Source organism: Clupea harengus, chromosome 26 (assembly GCF_900700415.2).
Source record: "Clupea harengus chromosome 26, Ch_v2.0.2, whole genome shotgun sequence".
Taxonomy (NCBI): Eukaryota; Metazoa; Chordata; class Actinopteri; order Clupeiformes; family Clupeidae; genus Clupea; species Clupea harengus.
Genome location: NC_045177.1, coordinates 6,147,705 through 6,167,223, shown reverse-complemented (window position 1 = coordinate 6,167,223; position 19,519 = coordinate 6,147,705). Strand labels below are relative to the sequence as shown.

The 19,519-nt window shown below is 43.8% G+C and overlaps 1 protein-coding gene across 1 annotated transcript; it reads left to right on the top strand.

The window, feature by feature from the left end:
- The first annotated feature begins 2,521 nt into the window (after nt 1–2,521).
- On the top strand, nt 2,522–19,397 carry evpla (envoplakin a). The gene is made up of 23 exons (XM_031563485.2): nt 2,522–2,884; nt 7,072–7,171; nt 7,659–7,813; nt 8,089–8,212; nt 8,624–8,755; nt 8,932–8,973; nt 9,165–9,326; nt 10,004–10,111; nt 10,317–10,412; nt 10,700–10,810; nt 11,050–11,195; nt 11,310–11,313; nt 11,688–11,842; nt 12,053–12,150; nt 12,555–12,727; nt 13,112–13,290; nt 13,420–13,558; nt 13,775–13,968; nt 14,062–14,212; nt 14,316–14,399; nt 14,583–14,690; nt 15,049–15,141; nt 15,503–19,397. Exons 1-23 carry the CDS (start codon nt 2,811–2,813, stop codon nt 18,902–18,904), a joined length of 6,030 nt encoding a protein of 2,009 aa, XP_031419345.1. The 5' UTR covers nt 2,522–2,810; the 3' UTR covers nt 18,905–19,397.
- The last annotated feature ends 122 nt before the right edge of the window (nt 19,398–19,519 follow it).

Below are 19,519 nucleotides of genomic sequence, written 5' to 3'. Positions count from 1 at the left end.
AGCAAGATGGAATGTTTTACAGGCTATGAAGCACTGAATGCCATTAAGACCGAACTGAAGTATGTGTGCCTCATAGGCTTTGGGGAGTACTTATTGTTAGTCTTGGCTACTGTTGTCCACAACAAATTCTTGGGGAAAATCTGTGTGTGTGTGGGTGTGGGTGCATATTTGTGCATGAGTAGGCGTTTGGGTGTGCATCGTAACATTGCAGTATCAGACATGCCTTGAATTTAAGGAGTGTGTGTGTGTGTGTGTGTGTGAGAGTGATTGAATGTTCCTCACACTACAATGTATGGGTGTAGACTCGGGAAGCTTTCCTCCCAAAATTCCTTTGTTGATGATTATCTTGGCCACCACGAGTTCCCCTGTCATCGCTAGCCATTCTAGTACTTCAGAGCGTGACAAGAGAAGGTGAAGGCATCTTGGCCCACTGGAATGTGTGTGTGTGTGAGTGAATTTTGACCCATTTTGAATTAATGAAATACTGAATGTGCAGGCACTGATTTCCATGATTGAAAGAGTATTTAACTGCCTTTAATTGATTACTGTTCTATTAGGACATTCAATCAGGATACGCCAAAGTCACTGTTTCACAGTCTCTTGAATCGGAGAAGTGTCAGAATCGGTACGGTTTTGTTTATGTATCCACACATTCATACCCTCGGAATGGAAATGAAATATCAAATATGGTTATCAAAGAGCCCTGACCTAAGTAGAGCACTGCTATCATTTGTCATTTGATCAGTTTGGTCGTACATATGTAAAGTATAACAGTCAATGTTGTCAAAGATTTCTATAATAAGGGGGGTGGACTTTCATGTCCCTCCCCACACATGGGTACAGTGCTCACGAGGGCCCAGGTTTGAGTCCGGCCTGAGGTCACCTCCCGAGTCCACTCACTTCCTGTCCTATCTTCACTGTCCTACTCACTTCCTGTCCTACCAATAAAGGCTAGAAAAGCCCCCCCAAAATAACGAACTTGAAATAACTGCACATTTTGGTTAGTGAGTCTTGAGTCATGAAGTCTTGGGAGTCAGTCCTGTCAGGTTAAGAGCGTACTCCATTCACTAGATGAAGTTACCTTTAATCAGGTGATCACAGTGACATTGGCATCAGCAATGAAGAGATCCTCTGATGAGAGGTAGAAACTATGCACACACACACACACACACACTTTCTTGGCATCCTCTCTCACACACTTAAAGAATCCCACGCATTTATAAACATGTGCTTCTAAAGGGCACTAGCGCACTGATTTAACCACTCCTTGCTAATGTTTTTTTTTTCCACTTGGAATCATTAATGTGATAAAATGGCATTGATTCAGGTTGATCTGAAGCCAAAAGTCCTAACTGAAGAGTACTGTAGTTACATTGGCAATGTTCTCACATCTACACAAAAGATGATTGAAAGATGATTTGTCCATCATATTCTAATATGTGTTTCAGGAGAAGCTGTGACAGATAATACTGTATATTTACAGTTTAAACACCAAACCCTATAACAGGTTCAAGGTGCTCCGTGTGCACAATCAGTCAGGAATGAAATTGTGTTTCTGGATACACCCAACCCCTGTGACAGAACCTTCCAGAAATGTGGGCCTTCTGCCTCAGCCCCACAGCCTGGGAGGAGAGTGGCCCAACCGCATTCCACTCCGATCCTCCTCCTCCTAAGAGTTCCAACGTTCTGACTGTGTCTGTGTTCGTGTTTTAATGTATCGTCGTATGGTGATCACGGTCATGAATTGCATTGCAACATGGTCTCTCACTCTGCAGTAAGAGCACTTTGTTGAGGGTTGTATTACCTGTTGGGTGTTGCCCCTGCCTGAGGCTGGGTGGGTTAAGTGAGTCCATGGAGTTCTGGCTGGGGTACATTCTTCTCTGTTAAATGAGCAATTATTACGCTGCCCATTTGAAGAGGCAAACTTCCTTCATCTCTCCTACTTCCAGTGTTGTGAAAGTCAAGGCCTCCCTCCTTCACCTTCGGACTCTCTCTTTCAAGTGTGTTCACAGCAGATGCTAAATTTACATTATATATACATTATATACATTATATATACAGTAAATACATTATTGATCTTTTTGTGGTTTGAAGGACAAACCAAGCAGTCTGTCCTACAGTGATAGAGGCCTTATGCACCAAGGCTCATTTTGGGGCTTGACAAACATAAAACTTAAAACAATTCTCTAATTCTCTTAATGAGTCTTAATGATGATCAGATTAGTGTGTGTAGACAGATTTGTGTTTTCTTATTCTCCCCTACACTGCAGATATTAATGTTGTCCATCATTATGCATTGGCTTTATAGGTTTTTTGGTCTCCCAGGCAACCACTGTCAGAATTGAGTGTAGAGGAAGGAATGAACACTCCTGCCGGATGTACAACAGAAACAAGGGGAGGTGACGGGGAAGGGAAGAACTGTATGTGTGGCGACGAGGGGTGTGTGTTTGTGAAGACACCGAGAAAAGAATGAGAACCCTGGGAACTGGTCTGGCCTGTTCTGAGAAACTAGATAGAAGAGTCTAGGTGTTGGACCCACACCTGCCACCCAGGGCGGAGTCTTGTGACAAACCAGTTTCATGTTTTTAGGACTGCTCTGACGTTCACAAGAGGGAGGGAGGGAGGGGGGAGGGGGGGGGGCAGAGAGAGAAGGTAGGGTGTGCGTGTGTGTGTGAGAGAGAGAGAGGCAGTAGGACAGGTGAGAGCCCAGAAGGCCACAGGAGGGTGAAGGAGACAGCTGAGCACTCTTATACCCAACACAAACAACGCAACACAAAGCAGAGGGATCTTGACTCAAGCAGGCGTTCAGGATGTTTAAGAAGAAGGATACTGTCAAAAGCCCTGGCAAGGGCGATGGAACGCTCAAAGGCTCCAGCAAGTCCAAGTAAGTTTGCGTTTGGCTTTCCAGTGGCCTCCAATAGCTGACCTGAGGCCAAAATATTTTGATTGGAACTGTTGTGCCGAGGACTGACTCTGAATATCTGAGGAAGGGGCAAAACAGAGGCTAGAGATTAGGTAGAATCTGTCACACCCCAACCCCGTGGACAAAATCGGTGTCAAATGGCTTACTTTCAAGAGGCTGCATTTGTAGATATTCTCAAAAAGTTGTAGCATCTGTGTGGTAACAGTGACTGAAAGTATTCTGTCATTGTTCACCTTGGCTTAAGCTTATTGAGATTGGTGCATGAGCTGCCTTCGGTTTGTAAATATAGAGAAAGTCCAAAGGCTCAGCATATTTGTGAGTGACTTCTGATCCTGAACGTTTGTTTGGAGCTTATAGGAGACGTGTGAACAATGAGCTGTGCACTGAGAGGCTTCGTCAGTCCTTCAAAGGAGAGTACACAAATGGTGTTGTCCAAATATGTACACTCATGATTAGCTTCATGAACGTGAGCTTATGATGAACTGTGGCAACCATCATGTCTGTGTGTGAGAGCACGATACAATAGCGTGACCTCAAACACACCAAGATGTTTAAGTTTCAGGCTGCATTTATGATTTTACAAAAGGGTGTGTTGTTCCTCTGATACAATAGCATCTTATATAAGTACTACAATTTAGGTCATGTTCTTCAAGGTGCAAAGCTCCTTGATTTCTCTTTGTCTGAGAGCACACTTAAGTAAAGAAAAAAAAAAAAATCAGCCTTCTCTGAATTTTTTTAAATGTAAAAGGTCCAGAAAAACCACGGGGTCACCATTTATATAGGGGACAACACCCATGATGGTGTCTAACCATCAGAGCTGTTTGACTGACGTGACAGCTGGCTTAAGCCTCGGTCAGACCTTGGGTTATGGACGCCTTTATTCAGGGTGTGATCCTTCAGGTGAAGCCAGAAATACAGGTGGAGGTGGAGGTGGAGGAATGATTCATATGTAAGGCGAAAGAGGAGTAGCAATAGGCACAGAGTTTGACTCTCCCCAGCCGAAGGAATCTCAACATCTCACACCTACCCAAAAATGTACGCAAACACTATGCCACTGGGTCCCATTAGGACAACCTTGTTAAACATAGCTAGCAAGCACGTTATCAGAATCATTTGTGAAAGCTGAGGATCAAAAGCCAGATACTGAAGTAATATGATGCAAGTCATTTAAAACAGCCTAGCAAGACTGATCACTGTTGGTTGTAAGATTGCAGCATGAGTTAAGAAAGAAAAGCTGGTTGAATATTTATATGTATATATATATATATATATATATATATGTATATATGTATATATATATATTTATATGTATATATATATACACTAGTCAAACTCCAGAGGAGGATTCCCTGCCGTCAGCTCAGGCCAGACGGGAGAGGCCACTTCTCCATCTATCCCCCACTCCCGCTGCGGGCCCTGGGGGTCCGTCGCTTCCGGTGTTAGGGCCCCCTAGCGTTTATCTTCATTCAGATCGTAGAGTGTTCCGCTGAGGAGCCCTGCTGAGCTGGAAGCATTTTTTTTTGGTTTTTACAACAAACCTGTTCTCTTTCCATAACTGGAATTCTCCAGGAGATTCATTTAAGATCCATGTGATACGAGCAAAAGGTCATTCTTGATATTCTGAGGGCTCCTTTTGATTCATGCATAACCCCTGGACATGTCCTCCTCCTTCAGATGTGCTTGTCAAACATTACTCATTGCTGTTGTGTTTCTGTGAGTGAGGACTGGTGTCTACACTAGGTAACACATACTAGTAGCTATTGGCGATAAAGCATTTTTCTGTAAGGTCTGAGTTGTGACAGCACAACATTTAATACCATGAATCAGGTACCTGTTCTATGAGCCTAAGTACCTAAGTATCAACACATATTGCAATTGTTGTCAGTAACATTATTTCACCCACATCATACAGTTGTCATGTATTGACCTGACATGAAATGGTATTTCTCAGAGATCTAGGAAGAGACCTTGATACGAGCACTTTCAACAGATTCCAAAAAAATAAATAAATAAATAAAAACAGAACTGAACAGCTGTGTTCCATATTGTCATTCCTTTTGCAATAATACAATTATAAATATAAATAAATGACATAACATTATTAAAAATATACACATTATTTTGAAATGATATGTCATTATAATTATGGACAATTATTCAATCTATGAAATATTAAAAAAGTATAATTATAATTAAAAAATAATAAGCTGAAGAAGATGGACAACTCGTCAAATTAAGGTTCTAAGTAAGGGTAGTTATACCAGAGAATGAGCATCGCACTGCAGTGCCAGAGCGCTTGTGATGATGGATTCCCTGTGATGGTATGACTTGATTCAACATCTTTGCCTGCAAGCACAGTGTGTTTGTCTGTGCAGGAGGTGTATCAAACATGCTGAAAACCCCTGTAGATCTCTTACACTGATGAAAAGAGGCCAAGAGCATAGGTAGCGTGTGTGTGTGTGTGTGTGTGTGTGTGTGTGTGTGTGTGTGTGTGTGTGTGTGTGTGGGTGTGTGGGTGACAGAGAGAGACTCGATTATCATGCCAGCGTGTGTGTGTGTGTGTGTGTGTGTGTGTGTGTGTGTGTGTGTGTGTGTGTGTGTGTGTGTGTGTGTGTGTGTGTGTGTGTCTGTGAGAGAGAGAGAGACTCGATTATCATGCAAGCGCGTGTGTGTGTGTGTGTGTGTGTGTGTGTGTGTGTGTGTGTGTGTGTGTGTGTGGGTGGGTGGGTGGGTGTGCATACGAGAGAGAGAGACTCGATTATCATGCCAGCACAAATTCCTTTCGTCTTTGTTTGAAGCAGGGAGGGGAGCCAAATGCATGGTTGCAAGAAGATTTAAAGATGTACAAACACAGACTCACAAAAATGGAGAAGTGTGTTTGTGTGTGTGTGTGAGAGAGAGAGAGTGTGTGTGTGTGTGTATGTGAAAGAGAAACAGAGAGAGAGAGAGAGAGAGAGAACAATACCTAGTCTGAGGATGTGGTATGGCAGGCATGTGGATTTGTGAAACAGAAAGCATGTGGGGAATGTTGTAGAAGGAGAGTGACAGTGTAAATCTTATCTCTGTTTGATCCCACCTCTCTGATACCTGATGAACTCCATCTAGCCCCTCCACAGTCGAAATGTAATCCCTTAAATCTTCAAACTAAAGGTCCCTTGGTGTATGACAAATACAAATATGTTACGGCATGTGAAGTATAGTTTTCCAGATTGGTAAATAAACACGATTTAGTCTCACTGAAAATGGAATCTATTCTAGAACATCACAGTTCTTTACCATTTGATAACAAAATGATGACTTTCAAATGCAGAACATCATTTCTTTGTTGCTCAAGATCATTCCCACCATCAAAACCTATACTATACAAAACCTATATAGCCAGCTCACACCAGGCTAGATAGTGTTGATGGCAGTGTTGTTCCTGTTCTTGTTCTTTACTCCATGTGTAAGGATCAGTGGAATAACTCACACAGCGTTCACTGCGACAGATGAACTTTAAACAAACTGTGCTTCAGTGGTTCCTGTTTACTTGTCGTTGAACCCTAAGGCGGCTGCTTTGGAGTGTTAGCATTGACCCCTGGGTCTTTGGAGTGTTAGCATTGACCCCTGGGTCTTTGGAGTGTTAGCATTGACCCCTAGGTCTTTGGAGTGTTAGCATTGACCCCTGGGTCTTTGGAGTGTTAGCATTGACCCCTGGGTCTCTGGAGTGTTAGCATTGACCCCTGGGTCTCTGGAGTGTTAGCATTGACCCCTGGGTCCCTGGAGTGTTAGCATTGACCCCTGGGTCTTTGGAGTGTTAGCATTGACCCCTGGGTCTCTGGAGTGTTAGCATTGACCCCTGGGTCTCTGGAGTGTTAGCATTGACCCCTGGGTCTCTGGAGTGTTAGCATTGACCCCTGGGTCTCTGGAGTGTTAGCATTGACCCCTGGGTCTTTGGAGTGTTAGCATTGACCCCTGGGTCTCTGGAGTGTTAGCATTGACCCCTGGGTCTTTGGAGTGTTAGCATTGACCCCTGGGTCTTTGGAGTGTTAGCATTGACCCCTGGGTCTCTGGAGTGTTAGCATTGACCCCTGGGTCTTTGGAGTGTTAGCATTGACCCCTGGGTCTTTGGAGTGTTAGCATTGACCCCTGGGTCTTCTTCCCCACAGACAGCAGTTCAGCAACTTGGCCTTGGTGATCGCGCGCATGCAGAAGAATGCTGACCAGGTGGAGAAAGACGTGCTGCGGGCCGAGGAGCTCATGGTCCTGGTGAGAGATGAGGCTGTGCTTGCCTGCTGTTGTTCTCTCACACACACACACACACACACACACACACACACACACACACACACACACACACACACACAGAGAGAGATCCACAGACACAGTCATCATTAATACACGTACATATATTTATCCTGCATATATTTATCTTTGTACTGGCCAAAGAGACATCTCTAGCACTCTAGATGTGTAATCTTATATTTTGCACAATAAAAACATGAACATTCACCCAAACTGACATGCAGACCAACAAAGACGTCTCTCCTCCCTTCCGCACAATACAGCGCGTCTATGTAACTGCTATATGACACAAGAACTCTCATGTTATCTACACGTACTGAATGTTCCACTTCAAAGTTGTTGTTCTTCTCCGCTTTCACTCACTTTTTCTCTTCCATCCATCCATCATCCATCCATCCATCTCTCTCTCTCTCTCTCTCTCTCTCTCTCTCTCTCTCTCTCTCTCTCTCAGGATAATGAAAATAAAAACAAAGAGCTGCCATTCCAGCATCAGGAGGTGGTGGCGGACTGTTTGGGGCAGGCTGAGGGTCTCCTGAAGGACCTCTTTCTGGACGTGGACAGATCCAAGAAGATGGGTCACCCACAGGCAGGCGAAATCGAGAATGAGTAAGTGGATTATGTTTCTTTTAAAAATAAATCATTTTATGGTGATTCCAGAAATATATTTAAACATTGCAGGACAAACTAGCATTTAGACAATGTCTGCAAATATTTGTCCTTCTTATTCAGTGGTGATATTTATAAATAAATCTAAATAATATTTATAAATTATGAATAACTTCCCATAAATAGTAATTCCGCAAATATTTGTAAATACTGAGGACTAGTGCTTTACATATCTGGCTTTTTGACTAAACTAATGTTGTTTTTTTCTTCCTCAGTGTCAGCCACCTGCATGAGCGCTGGCTGAAGGACTGTGCCATCCATCGGGACGTGTACGACCCCGTAGATGATGTGGAACTAGTCCCCAGAATTCACTGGGCTCAAGTGCTCAATGAGAAACAGGTAAGCACACCCTCACCCTCACCCACACCCACACCCTCACCCTCACACACACACACACACACACACACACACACACACACACACACACACACACACACACACACACACACACACACACACACACACACACACACACACACACACAGACACACACACACACACACACACACACACACACACACACACACACACACACACACCCACACCCACACCCTCACCGACACACATAGTGTGCCGACTGAGACTACAGTACAGTACATCAAAGAGCCGTTCATTGTATGAGCTACATGAGACACATGAGCCCATGCTGGGTTGGGTTATAACAAGTAGAAATCCTACCCAGCTCATTCCAGACCAAACCGTAGCTGAAAATAGATTAGGTGACGATCATTTGTGTGTTGTTTTTGACAGAGGCAGGTAAACACCGAGGAGTTTGGACCTACTTTGGCTGATGTGGAGAAACAGACTGCCGCCCATAACATCCTACATAAAGAGATTGAGGCCTACAACTCTCAGATGAGCCCTGGGACCACCAGCTCCAAGGTAAAAAAGGCTGCTTATGGACAATCAGCTGCCTTGCCATTATGTTTGCTTGTTGAATCACTACTTTGTGGAAAACATTACCCTATACACAGTTATTGTACATCAGAAATTTTAATCCTCAACCTGATCCCTCATTGAAGTTACTGGACCACTGATGTGTCTCTACTGTATTTCAGGAGGAGTACGCTGATATCAAGAAGCAGTACACCAATCTTTTAGTGAGTTCTGATTCACTACTATTTAATCATTTGAAATTTGAGTTCCCTGCTGTTACTGATTGATCTTACCATAAGCTGCATAGACATACGTCAATCTTTTGAATAACTTCAACGTCTCCATCTGGTGGAGCAGAGTAGTATGTTTAGGAAAACGAGTGTTTTTTTACAATGTGCTCGTGTCTTTTCCACAGGACAACTCAAAATGGCGGCGGCATTACCTCAGCAGTCTGTATGACTACATGCACGGCTGCAAGAAGGAGCTGAAGTACCTGGGCGACGAGGAGAATAAGATTCTCAAGCAGGACTGGAGTGACCACATGGTGAACCCACCTGACGTCCGCAGGGAGTATGAGGTAAGGGAACCATTCTTTTCTTCAGTTAATGCCATAATAGGTTAAACCAAGTTGTATGTAAATATATGCTACCATAATATATCATACCATAATGTGTAATACTAAGGTATTTTATAAAGGTTTTTACCACTTGGTGGCAGTGTTCGTTATGTCTAAATGGGGTAAATTGTGCTCTTGATGAGGTGTAAAGTGGTTTAATATTGTAGTTGTTTGGAATATATCAATATCAACTATCAACTATATATATAACAATATCAACACATCTTGTTATCATGGTGAGACTGTTTCTATAGAACAGGCTGGAGCTATCTGTCTATTATATTACGGGGCGACAGTGGTACAGGCGGTAAAGAAGTCGTTTAGTAATCAGAAGGTTGCTAGTTCGATTCCCTGTCGAAGCGTCCTTGAGCAAGACACTGAACCCCTAATTGCTCCTGATGTGCAGTGTGCCATCAGTGTAAAATGTAAAATGTGTATACATTCTAAGTCGCACATATGTAAGTCGCTTTGGATAAAAGCGTCTGCTAAATGACTAAATCTAAATCTATATTACACACAGAGAATTCTAAATTGGGATACACGCATCTCTAAAGATAAAAGAACACATTTGTTATTTGACCGTAATGCAAAATAGAAACCTATTGACGAGAAGGCCCCATTTTGTCTGTTTCCATTAGAACTTCAAGAACAACAGCCTGCTCTCCCACGAGGCTGAGGTGAACCGGCTGCAGGACGACGGGGATCGGCTCGTCGAGCTGAAGCATCCTGCCAGTGCCGTAGTGGAGGTGACGATCTAGAACCACTTAGAACCTTAGTGCTTCTTCAGCTACTTTGGGAGAAAAAAGCTGACATGTAGGGAACTAGATCCATGCTGAGCTATGTCTCTCAAACTGATGATGGAGAACTTTCTGAGCGGATAGTCCTCTCCTCCATTTTGAAAACCAGAGAGACACGATCTTACTGAGTGTTTTTCCGCCATGTGTGCCTTAGGCCCAGAGAGAGGAACTGCGGAACACCTGGCAAAAATTCCTCAACCTGTGCATCTGCCAAGAGGTGCATCTGGAGAATGTGGAGGAACACAAAAAGGTGATTTGAAACAACCAAAATAACTTCACATACTCCACATAAACCTTCATAACCTGTGTCTTAAATGCAAGCAAATTAAATGGAAACCCAACGCTACATAAAATAAACCAGTGTTGTTTTTTTTATTTCATGTTAACTTGAGAAATGCAAGATATAATGATAAAAGTAAATATGTTTTCAATGTAGGTGTGTATTATATCATTACATTTGTATGTACATTACATTTGTTGTATTTGTATGACCTTGAATGATGATGTTTTGATGAGGTTTTATTTTTTCCTCTTTAGTACCAACTTGATGCAGATATCTTGTCAGAGTCTCTTACCAAACTTCGCTCCACTCTGGACCCCAAAGTCCTCAGTGGCATGACCAACCCTGAAATCCTTCTCCAACTTCAGGTTAGTATATGCAGAAAGTCATTTGACCCATCAGTCTCTTCCATTTCCTCTATCTAGTTGCTCAGCAAATGCTTAAATACAAAGGGAACTAACCATGTGATAAAGGCACACATTTCACTCCTTCTTCTGTTCTCATTAGGAACACAGGAACATACAACTAGATAGCTGATGTAGTTTAGACTTACACAAAAGTATAATCTAAGGGATGACAGACTGAGGATGTTCACCTCCCCTCTTAGGCAGAGGAAGGGATACTGCAGAGGAGCGAACAGCAGCTGGCCGACCTCAGGAAGAGGAGCACGACCATCGCCCCCCTCAAACTCCGCCGTGCCACTCCCAGCCGATCCAAGGCCATAGAGGCACTGTGTGACTGGAGCACGCCAAGGTAACCGCGGGCCTTGGCCTGGCTAACAGTCTCAGTTTAGCTGAGAAATGATAGATTCTTCCCTTAGAAGTATGATGTTATCTTGTCTTGTTTGGTGTCTTTGTTGTCCTGTAGTCCTGTGTAGTAGGCAATGGCGTGGGTGGGTGGAGGGTCTTGGGATTTAAAATGTGTCTATGTATCTGATGGTAATTGATTTTTGTACAAATGGGATATACTTCTTGTAGTTCAAGATGTGTCCTGCATTATTGTGGGATAAAACTTTGAAAATCAATAAATATATTGTTAAAAAAGAAAAAAAAAGTACTACCATGAGACATAATGTTAATATTAAAATGAATTTATTTAAGATTGATCAACTTCTCAGAATTTTTAACTCTAGCCATCATGGAAAGGAATCACAGGGTATACACAGCAGACCATCATCTTTGGACTGTCTGTGATTCTCGAGGAAATTCTCATTCAAATCTTTTTTCTTCTCTTTCAAAATGTTAGGACTCGCTGAACCGCGGGGAAATCTTCACTCTGAAGGCCAACTCTGACAATGAGAACTGGGAGGTGCTGTCCAGTGATGGTGTCACCAAAGCCTTCCCAGGAGTCTGCTTCCTGGTCCCCCCACCAGACCCTGACGCCATCGACAAAGTAGATTTGTAAGTAATTGAAGTTCATATTAAATTAAACTCAGTTCATATGAAATTAACTTACAGATAGTTTGAATGCCACTTGACTGTCTTCTTTGGCCCACAAATCAACATGATACCTTTATGAGACTTGAGGACAAGTTTGAATGTCAATGTGTTTTTTCGAATGTGAAATAATTTTTCAAGATTTTGAATGTCAACTGATTTTCTGTCCTGCAGGCTTGGGCGTGAGCTTGCCGATTTGAAAAAGAAGAGAGCAGCACTGCAATCCTCCCTGAAGAACCATGCCACCGAGGCATCAAAGTCTCAGCAAGCTGGTAAGACCTGAACTTCCACAAGACAGTCTGTGGCACTTGCTTTGACACACTTAAATGTTCCTAAATGAAACAAATACAAAAGTGAAATAACCTTGCTAGCCCCCATTGCTAAGGCATCTAGTAGTTCTCAATCATGATGCCGTAATCCACATAACTCTCTTGTTCTAGTAGTTCTCAATCATGGCGCCCTAATCCACATACCCCTCTTGTTCTACTAGTTCTCAATCATGGTGCCGTAATCCACATACCCCTCTTGTTCTACTAGTTCTCAATCGTGGCGCCCTAATCCACATACCCCTCTTGTTCTAGTAGTTCTCAATCGTGGCGCCCTAATCCACATACCCCTCTTGTTCTAGTAGTTCTCAATCATGGTGCCGTAATCCACATACCTCTCTTCTCCTCAGCGCCTGTGGCAGCAGCCCCAGAGAACCCCAAAGCCCTGGAGCTGGCCGGTCGTCTCGGCAACCTGGAAAAAGACTTGGCCCAAACGGAGCAGGGCATCCTGAGCCGTCTCAGAGCCCCGCTGGACCGTAGTGACCCCGCTAAGGACCTCGCCGGCAGGATGAAGGAACAGGAGGTGAGATGGACCCGCCGTGCATCAAGCATCCTAATTTGATCAGATTTAATTCCAATCCCTGAAACAATGTCCTTCTATGTAACAATGTAGCATTAGCTTGTAATGGTGAGATTGAGCCTTCTCCTCCAGTTCATGGAAGGTTAGCTAACACTTCTCTGAGCAAATGTAGCAGTAGCACTTCAAGGACACCTTATGTGGGAAATAATAATTTAAAAAAAACCTTTGATGCATGACATGCCAGTCTAAAATAGATTAGAAAAAATCAAAGCATTACTTACCCATGAGCTCTGGCACCCATCACTCATGGACCACCATGGCACCAGATCCTGGACTCAGAGCTGTGAGCAGATGAACACTCAATAAACGCCTACATTTCCCTTACAGAAAGCTGCCGAAGCATTAAAGGCTTTGGAGCAACAGAAGGCGGCTGCTCAGATCGAGATAGAGCCCCTCCTGGACCAAAAAGCCAATGGGCCAACTTTGTCTTCGCTGCCAGAGAAACTGAGCTTGGCCAAAAACAGACAAGACAGTCTTGCGGCCCTTGCTGACTTGTACACAAAAAAGTGAGAAATGTCCTAGAAATATGCTTTATTACTACCTTTAAGTTCTCCACATTAACCAAAATAACAAAGGGGAACGAGCTGAGCATTTTTCAAACTCTACAATAATGTCTGGTTTAATGTCTATAACAGGGCTAACGCCTCTCTGAAGTTGGAGAACCAGATCAAGAAAGTGGATGGCGTAGTGTCTGGGCTAGAGAAGAAGCTGAGTGAGGATGGACCCATTCCAGATGCACCCAATGCTATTCAGACACAGTTGCAGGAGGTCCAGGTAACAATCTGCGCATGCTCTATCAGAGAATAGTATACCGTGACAGCACTGATACCCACATCTTTCTCTCTGTGCTCTCTGTAATTTGTTTGGATTCATCTTGTATTTGCTTCTGAGAGAGACTGGCCAGAACTTTCCATAAAATTGGTAGCACCATGTACAGCAATATTTTACAAACATATAATTGGCTCCCTCCAACACTATGTGTACCTATAGAGCCTAAAGAAAGAGGCGGCTAATGCCCAGCCTGAGACTCAGAAGCTGAGTGAGGACCTGGAGGCCACGGAGAAGCTGTGCAGCTCCCTCCAGCAGGGCTACCAGGAGTACTGCCCAGACATCGGGCGGCAGAGGTCAGAGGTGAGCGGCCTCCAAAGCCGCAACGCTCGTCTGGCCAACCAGCTTGAAGAGAGGTTAGAGAAACGCCACTGCTACACGCTAATTCCTCATATTCTCTTTTCTTTTGTCTTATAAATGACATTTATGGGTTATTATGGTCTGTTTAGGGAGAAACTTTTGCAAAGTGCCGCCATCAAAAATCAAGACTTCAACAATGTGAGTCAATCACTCGACTCCTTCCTGAACAACCTGCCTAGTAACAATGTCAGCCCCAGCGATGACCTGGCAGAAGTCAACGCAAAGCAGATTTCTCAGGAGGTTAGTGTTATTATTAATTATTTTCTCTTTCTTTTCTTGAATAAGCAGCAATTAGAAGAAAAATGTCATAATGTACCAACCATAACTCTACTGTTTTCTTCAGAGGGTGGTGGAGGACATCAAGCGTAAAGGGGATGACATTGACAGAGTTATGGACCTGTCTTCTGAGCTGCAGGATCTCCTCAATGTAAGACACTATTTAGGTGGCAATCCTTCACTTTGTGTCGACTTTTATGTGTTATTTTGAAGAACCTGGCAAATTTGCGCAGTACCATGGATGCTCCAAGCTGTAGTCACTAACTGAATAGAATTGATGGAACACTAAAGCCAATGCAAGCACACTCACTCACACCCCACTCCTCCCCTGTAGGACTATGAGACTAACTGTGACACGTACAATGGAACACTGGAGGATGCTGGACCCACCGATGCCAAAAGGCCGAACACTTCATCCCTTGTGGACACCGTGCAGAAACAGGTACACAGAACTTCAGTGAAATGGTTTAAAGCTTATATAATATTGCTGAAATAATTATAGAACGACTAAAATAAAAACCACATTATACATACCTTTGAGTAGTGCAAATAACAGACCTCAGCGTTTTGATAAGATGGCAGAAGTGCTAACCAGCAACAGGACATTATTTGGTGAATGAATGCTGGTTATAATTTAAGCCTATTAGAAAAGCCTTCTTTTGTTTGCTTCATTATGTCACAATTTTACCTTTATTTTAATTTACTGTAATTGCATTACATTTTATCTAGTTTTCTCTGTGATGAAGATTTTTGAACCATGCTGTTTATGTGAATGTTGATGCTATCCTGTTCTCTAATAGGAAAAAGCTTTGGTGAACCATTATGCTGTAACTGCTGCAGAGAATGACCAACTGCTGAACAAGCTTGGTTTGGCCAAGAACATCATGGCACAGGTGCACACATAAGCACTGATTCAAGTGCTGTTTACTGTCACACACATTTGACAGACTTTCATGTTTACATCTTAGTCATAGTATTAACATTTAAAGACATTTGACTGTGAATATTATATTATAATATATATTAAAATATATACATAATATTGTTGTTTTTATACACATACGCACTGATTCAAGTGCTGTTTACTATCACGCACATTTGACAGACTTTCATGTTTACATTTTAGGATTCACTTCGCAAATATCGTCATAGTCATAGTATTAACAACAAGACATTTGACTGTTAATATTATATTATTTATATTATAATATATATAAAAATATATACTTAATATTATTGTTTTTATTTGATCAGAATGAAGAAAAGGTAACCATGGTAGCACAGCAGCAGCAAGCGCAGCTGCAGAGCCAACAGAGATCTCTAGACGAGACAGACAGTCTGCAGAAAGAGCTGGACGGGGAGGTGTCCAGACGCAGCCATGCTGAGACTGACCTTAAGACCTATAAGGACAGGCTGTTGTCCTTGAAGAGCCGCAGAGGCGTTCAGCGTATTGAGGAGAAGGAGGTGCTGCAGTACTACCGTGACCCCAAAATGGAGGCCGACCTGGAAGACCTACAGAACAAAGCTCATGAGGAAGCCCTCAAGCGCACAGGCATCCAGAGTGAGATCGAGGTCGCCGGCACAAAAATCTCAAAAATGGAGAAGGAAATTAAGAACGTAGAGCCCAAGTTGGTTACCAGAGAAGTGACAAAATTTGAGAGAGATCCCCAACTTGATGTCGAAGCAGCCAAAGTAAACGATCAGATACAAAAGCTGAAGGAACAAATCGGTACAAATGATAAAGAGGCAGCTCATCTGCAAACAGAGGTTACTATTTTGGAGCAGAAGAAGCCAAACATCAAACAGAAGGTGGTGCAGAGGGAAGTGGTGAGAGTGGAGAAGGACCCAGAGATGCTGAAGGCCGTCCGAACATTTGAGACGGAGATAGCCGATGAAGGTGAAAAGAGCAGATCCATCAACAGTGAGATCTTTCAAACGAGAAGTCAGATCAATACACTGGAGAGACTGATTCCAACCTTAGAGCCTAAGATCGTTATCAAAGAGGTGAAGACAGTCGAACAGGATCCCGAGGCCCTGAAGGAGTCGGAAAAGCTCAAGCTACTTTTGGATGAGGAGAAAAAAGAATGCGGTAGTCTCCAAAAAGAACTCTCTGAGCTACAAACACACATGAGCCAGGTGAAAGAGTTAAAACCAAAAATGGAGGTCAAAGAGATCATTAATGAGATCTATAGGGTCTCACCACAGACTGAGGAGGAAATGACACGTCTGAAGAAGGAGCGGCAGGACGCCGTGAAACGAAACTCGGATCTTGAGTATGACATCAGACGAGTGAAGTCAGACCTGGAAGATCTGAGAGCACAGCCTCCTCAGGTTGAGTGGAAAGAGGTTACCCAAGAAGTCGTGAAAGAGGAACGGACCCCAGAGGATGTCAAGCAGATTCAAAAGCTCACAGAACAGCTATCCCTTCAACAAAATACATATGATGGTGCTCAAGACCAGCTAAAGCGTCTAACTAAAGAGAGAGATGACATCAAAGCAGAGAAGTCAAAGGTGGAGATGAAACTTGTGAATAAAGAAGTGATCAACTACGTTGACGACCCACTCCTGGAGAAAGAGGCGGACCGGCTGCGGAGGGACTATCGCGAGGAGCAGCAGAAGCGTCGCACCACCGAAGAAATGGTCTTCGACCTCCAGAACAAGTACATCCAGCTGGAACGACAGAAACCGGAGGAGAAGGTAGTGGTTCAGGAGGTGGTGCGCCTCCAGAAGGATCCAAGGCAGATGCTGGACCACGAGAGACTTGGCAAGAGCTTGGATGATGAAGTCAAGTCTCGCAGGCAGCTGGACCAAGAGGTACAGCAGCTCAGAGCAAGAGTGGAGGAGAAGGAGAGGAACATTCAGCAGAGTGACGAACATAAGAAGAAAATCCAGGCGGATGCAGAGCTCAGAGAAGTCAGGACACGCATTCATGACCTGGAGAGCGCCCCTCCACCTGTTGAGGAGAGCATCGTGATGGAGGAGGTTCTTAAGGTGGAGAGGGATCCAAAGCTGGAGAAAATGTCCAACGGACTCCGCACAGACATGGACCGAGAGAACAATGAGATTGTACGCCTTCAAAGAGAAATGAGACACCTCAATGCCAGGCTTGATGTCCTGAAGCGGGAGAAGTCTGCTGAGAAGACGGTCTACAAAGAGGTGATCCGTGTAGAGAAAGACCAAGCGGTAGAGGCTCAGAGGTCCCATCTGAGGGAGCAGGTGACACAGCAGACTAACGCCCGACGAGACTTGGAGGATGAGATTAGGAAGCTGACTGATAAATTGGATCGCCTAAGAAATCGAAGCACTAGCACTTCACAGGAGGAGACGAATCTTATCCGCAACACGGATACTCTACAGAAAGAGAAGGAGAGACTCCAGCGTGACCTGAAAAACCTGGAATCGGAGAAACAAGACATCGGCGTCTCATTCCAGCAGCAGTCTCGACTGATGAGTGAGAGAAACCAAACGACCAGGCAAAAGAGCATCAGGATGGAGACGGACATTCAACATCTGGAAAGGGACATCTTGGATGAAAAAGACAAGATTCACAAGCGTGAAAACACAGTCAGGGAACTTCAGAACAGTTTGAAGAAAGAAGATCACGTAGAGTCTAGAACCAAAGAGACCAACCTCTCCACCAAAATCACCATCCTGGACCCTGACACAGGGAAGGACATGTCGCCATATGACGCTTACCTAAGAGGTGTGATTGATCGTAAACAGTACCTGCAGCTGCAGGAGTTGGAATGTGACTGGGAGCAGGTCACCACCGCGGGGCCAGATGGCGAGACTTCTATGCTGCAGGACCGCAAGAGTGGCAAACAGTACCCCATCAAAGATGCTTTAAAGGATGGGAGAGTTACCCAAGAACAGCTGGACCAATACAAGGATGGTAAAATGCCCATCCCAGAGTTTGCTCTTCTTGTTGCAGGAGAAACCGAAAAACCTCAGCCCATCAAATCAACCGCAAGCAGGCACTCCTTATCCATGCTGAATGACTCCGTCATTGAAGGAGACTTCCCAATAAGTGGCATTTATGACACCCACACTGAATCATGTCTCTCAATACGCACTGCCATGAAGTATAAGATGATCGACACCTCCACGGCTCAGAAGCTGCTGGAGGCGCAGGCTGCTACGGGGGGTATTGTGGACATCACTAACAGGGAAAGGTACTCCGTGCACAAGGCAGCAGAGCTGGGCCTCATAGAAGCAAGCCAGCTGCAGCGGTTGCTCAATGCTCAGAAGGCCTACACAGGAGTCGAGGACCCCATCACCAGGGAACGTCTCTCGATTGGGGAGGCTGTCCAGAAGGGGTGGATGCCCAAAGACACTGCCATGCGATACTTGGAGGCACAGTTCCTGACGGGGGGACTGGTGAACCCCAACCGAACGGGACGCATCGACGTCGGAGAGGCCACAACGGCTAGAATGATCGATAGCACCATGCTGAGGGAGCTTCAGGAAGAGGGCAACCACGCTAAAGAGCTGACAGACCCCATCACCAAGGAGAAGCTTAACTATAAGCAGGCCATGAAACGCAGCAAGATAGACCCATCATCAGGTCTCCTGATGTTACCGGCCTCCTCTAAAAATTCCTCCCCTACTTCCTCATTCCCCTCTTACTACACCCATCGGTCTTCTTCACGTACCTGAGATGTGTTTACAGTCAGATTGGAGAGTACCCACACCCCTGTGCTCGCTCAGTTGTAAATGTTACAAATGAACATGTTAATATAAAAATAAAATAATAATGTCTATAAATATCTCAGGAAAAGTGGGGAATATTATTCTGCTCACTTAAGGGGGTCACCACTATTGCTGCTCAGATGCTTGTTTACTCATGAAGGAGAAGGTTATTCTAGCTGATTGTTATCCTTAACACGTTTGCCTGATTTGGGATGATGGGTCATGGTTCAATCATGGTTTGAATGTCAATACTTTCATATACAATTTAAAGGCTTTCTCTGATATGCTGTTATTACTTTGTTTGATATTGTATGAAAAATAAATGTATTAATTAAAAAGTCAACTCTATGGCCTTTGTTTGTCTAATCATTTAATACCAGTACACACTTCACATAACATTAAACATTAATCATTAAATACCAGTACACACTTCACATAACATATAGAGAGCAAATGACAAAGGGAATGTCGTGAAGCTTGCCATATAGTGCTTTGGAGTGTATTTTCCTTCTGCTGGAAGCTGTAGATGTTTCTTTCTTAGGGAGGAACCTGGTCTTCACCCTGTTTGTTCTCACATGTATA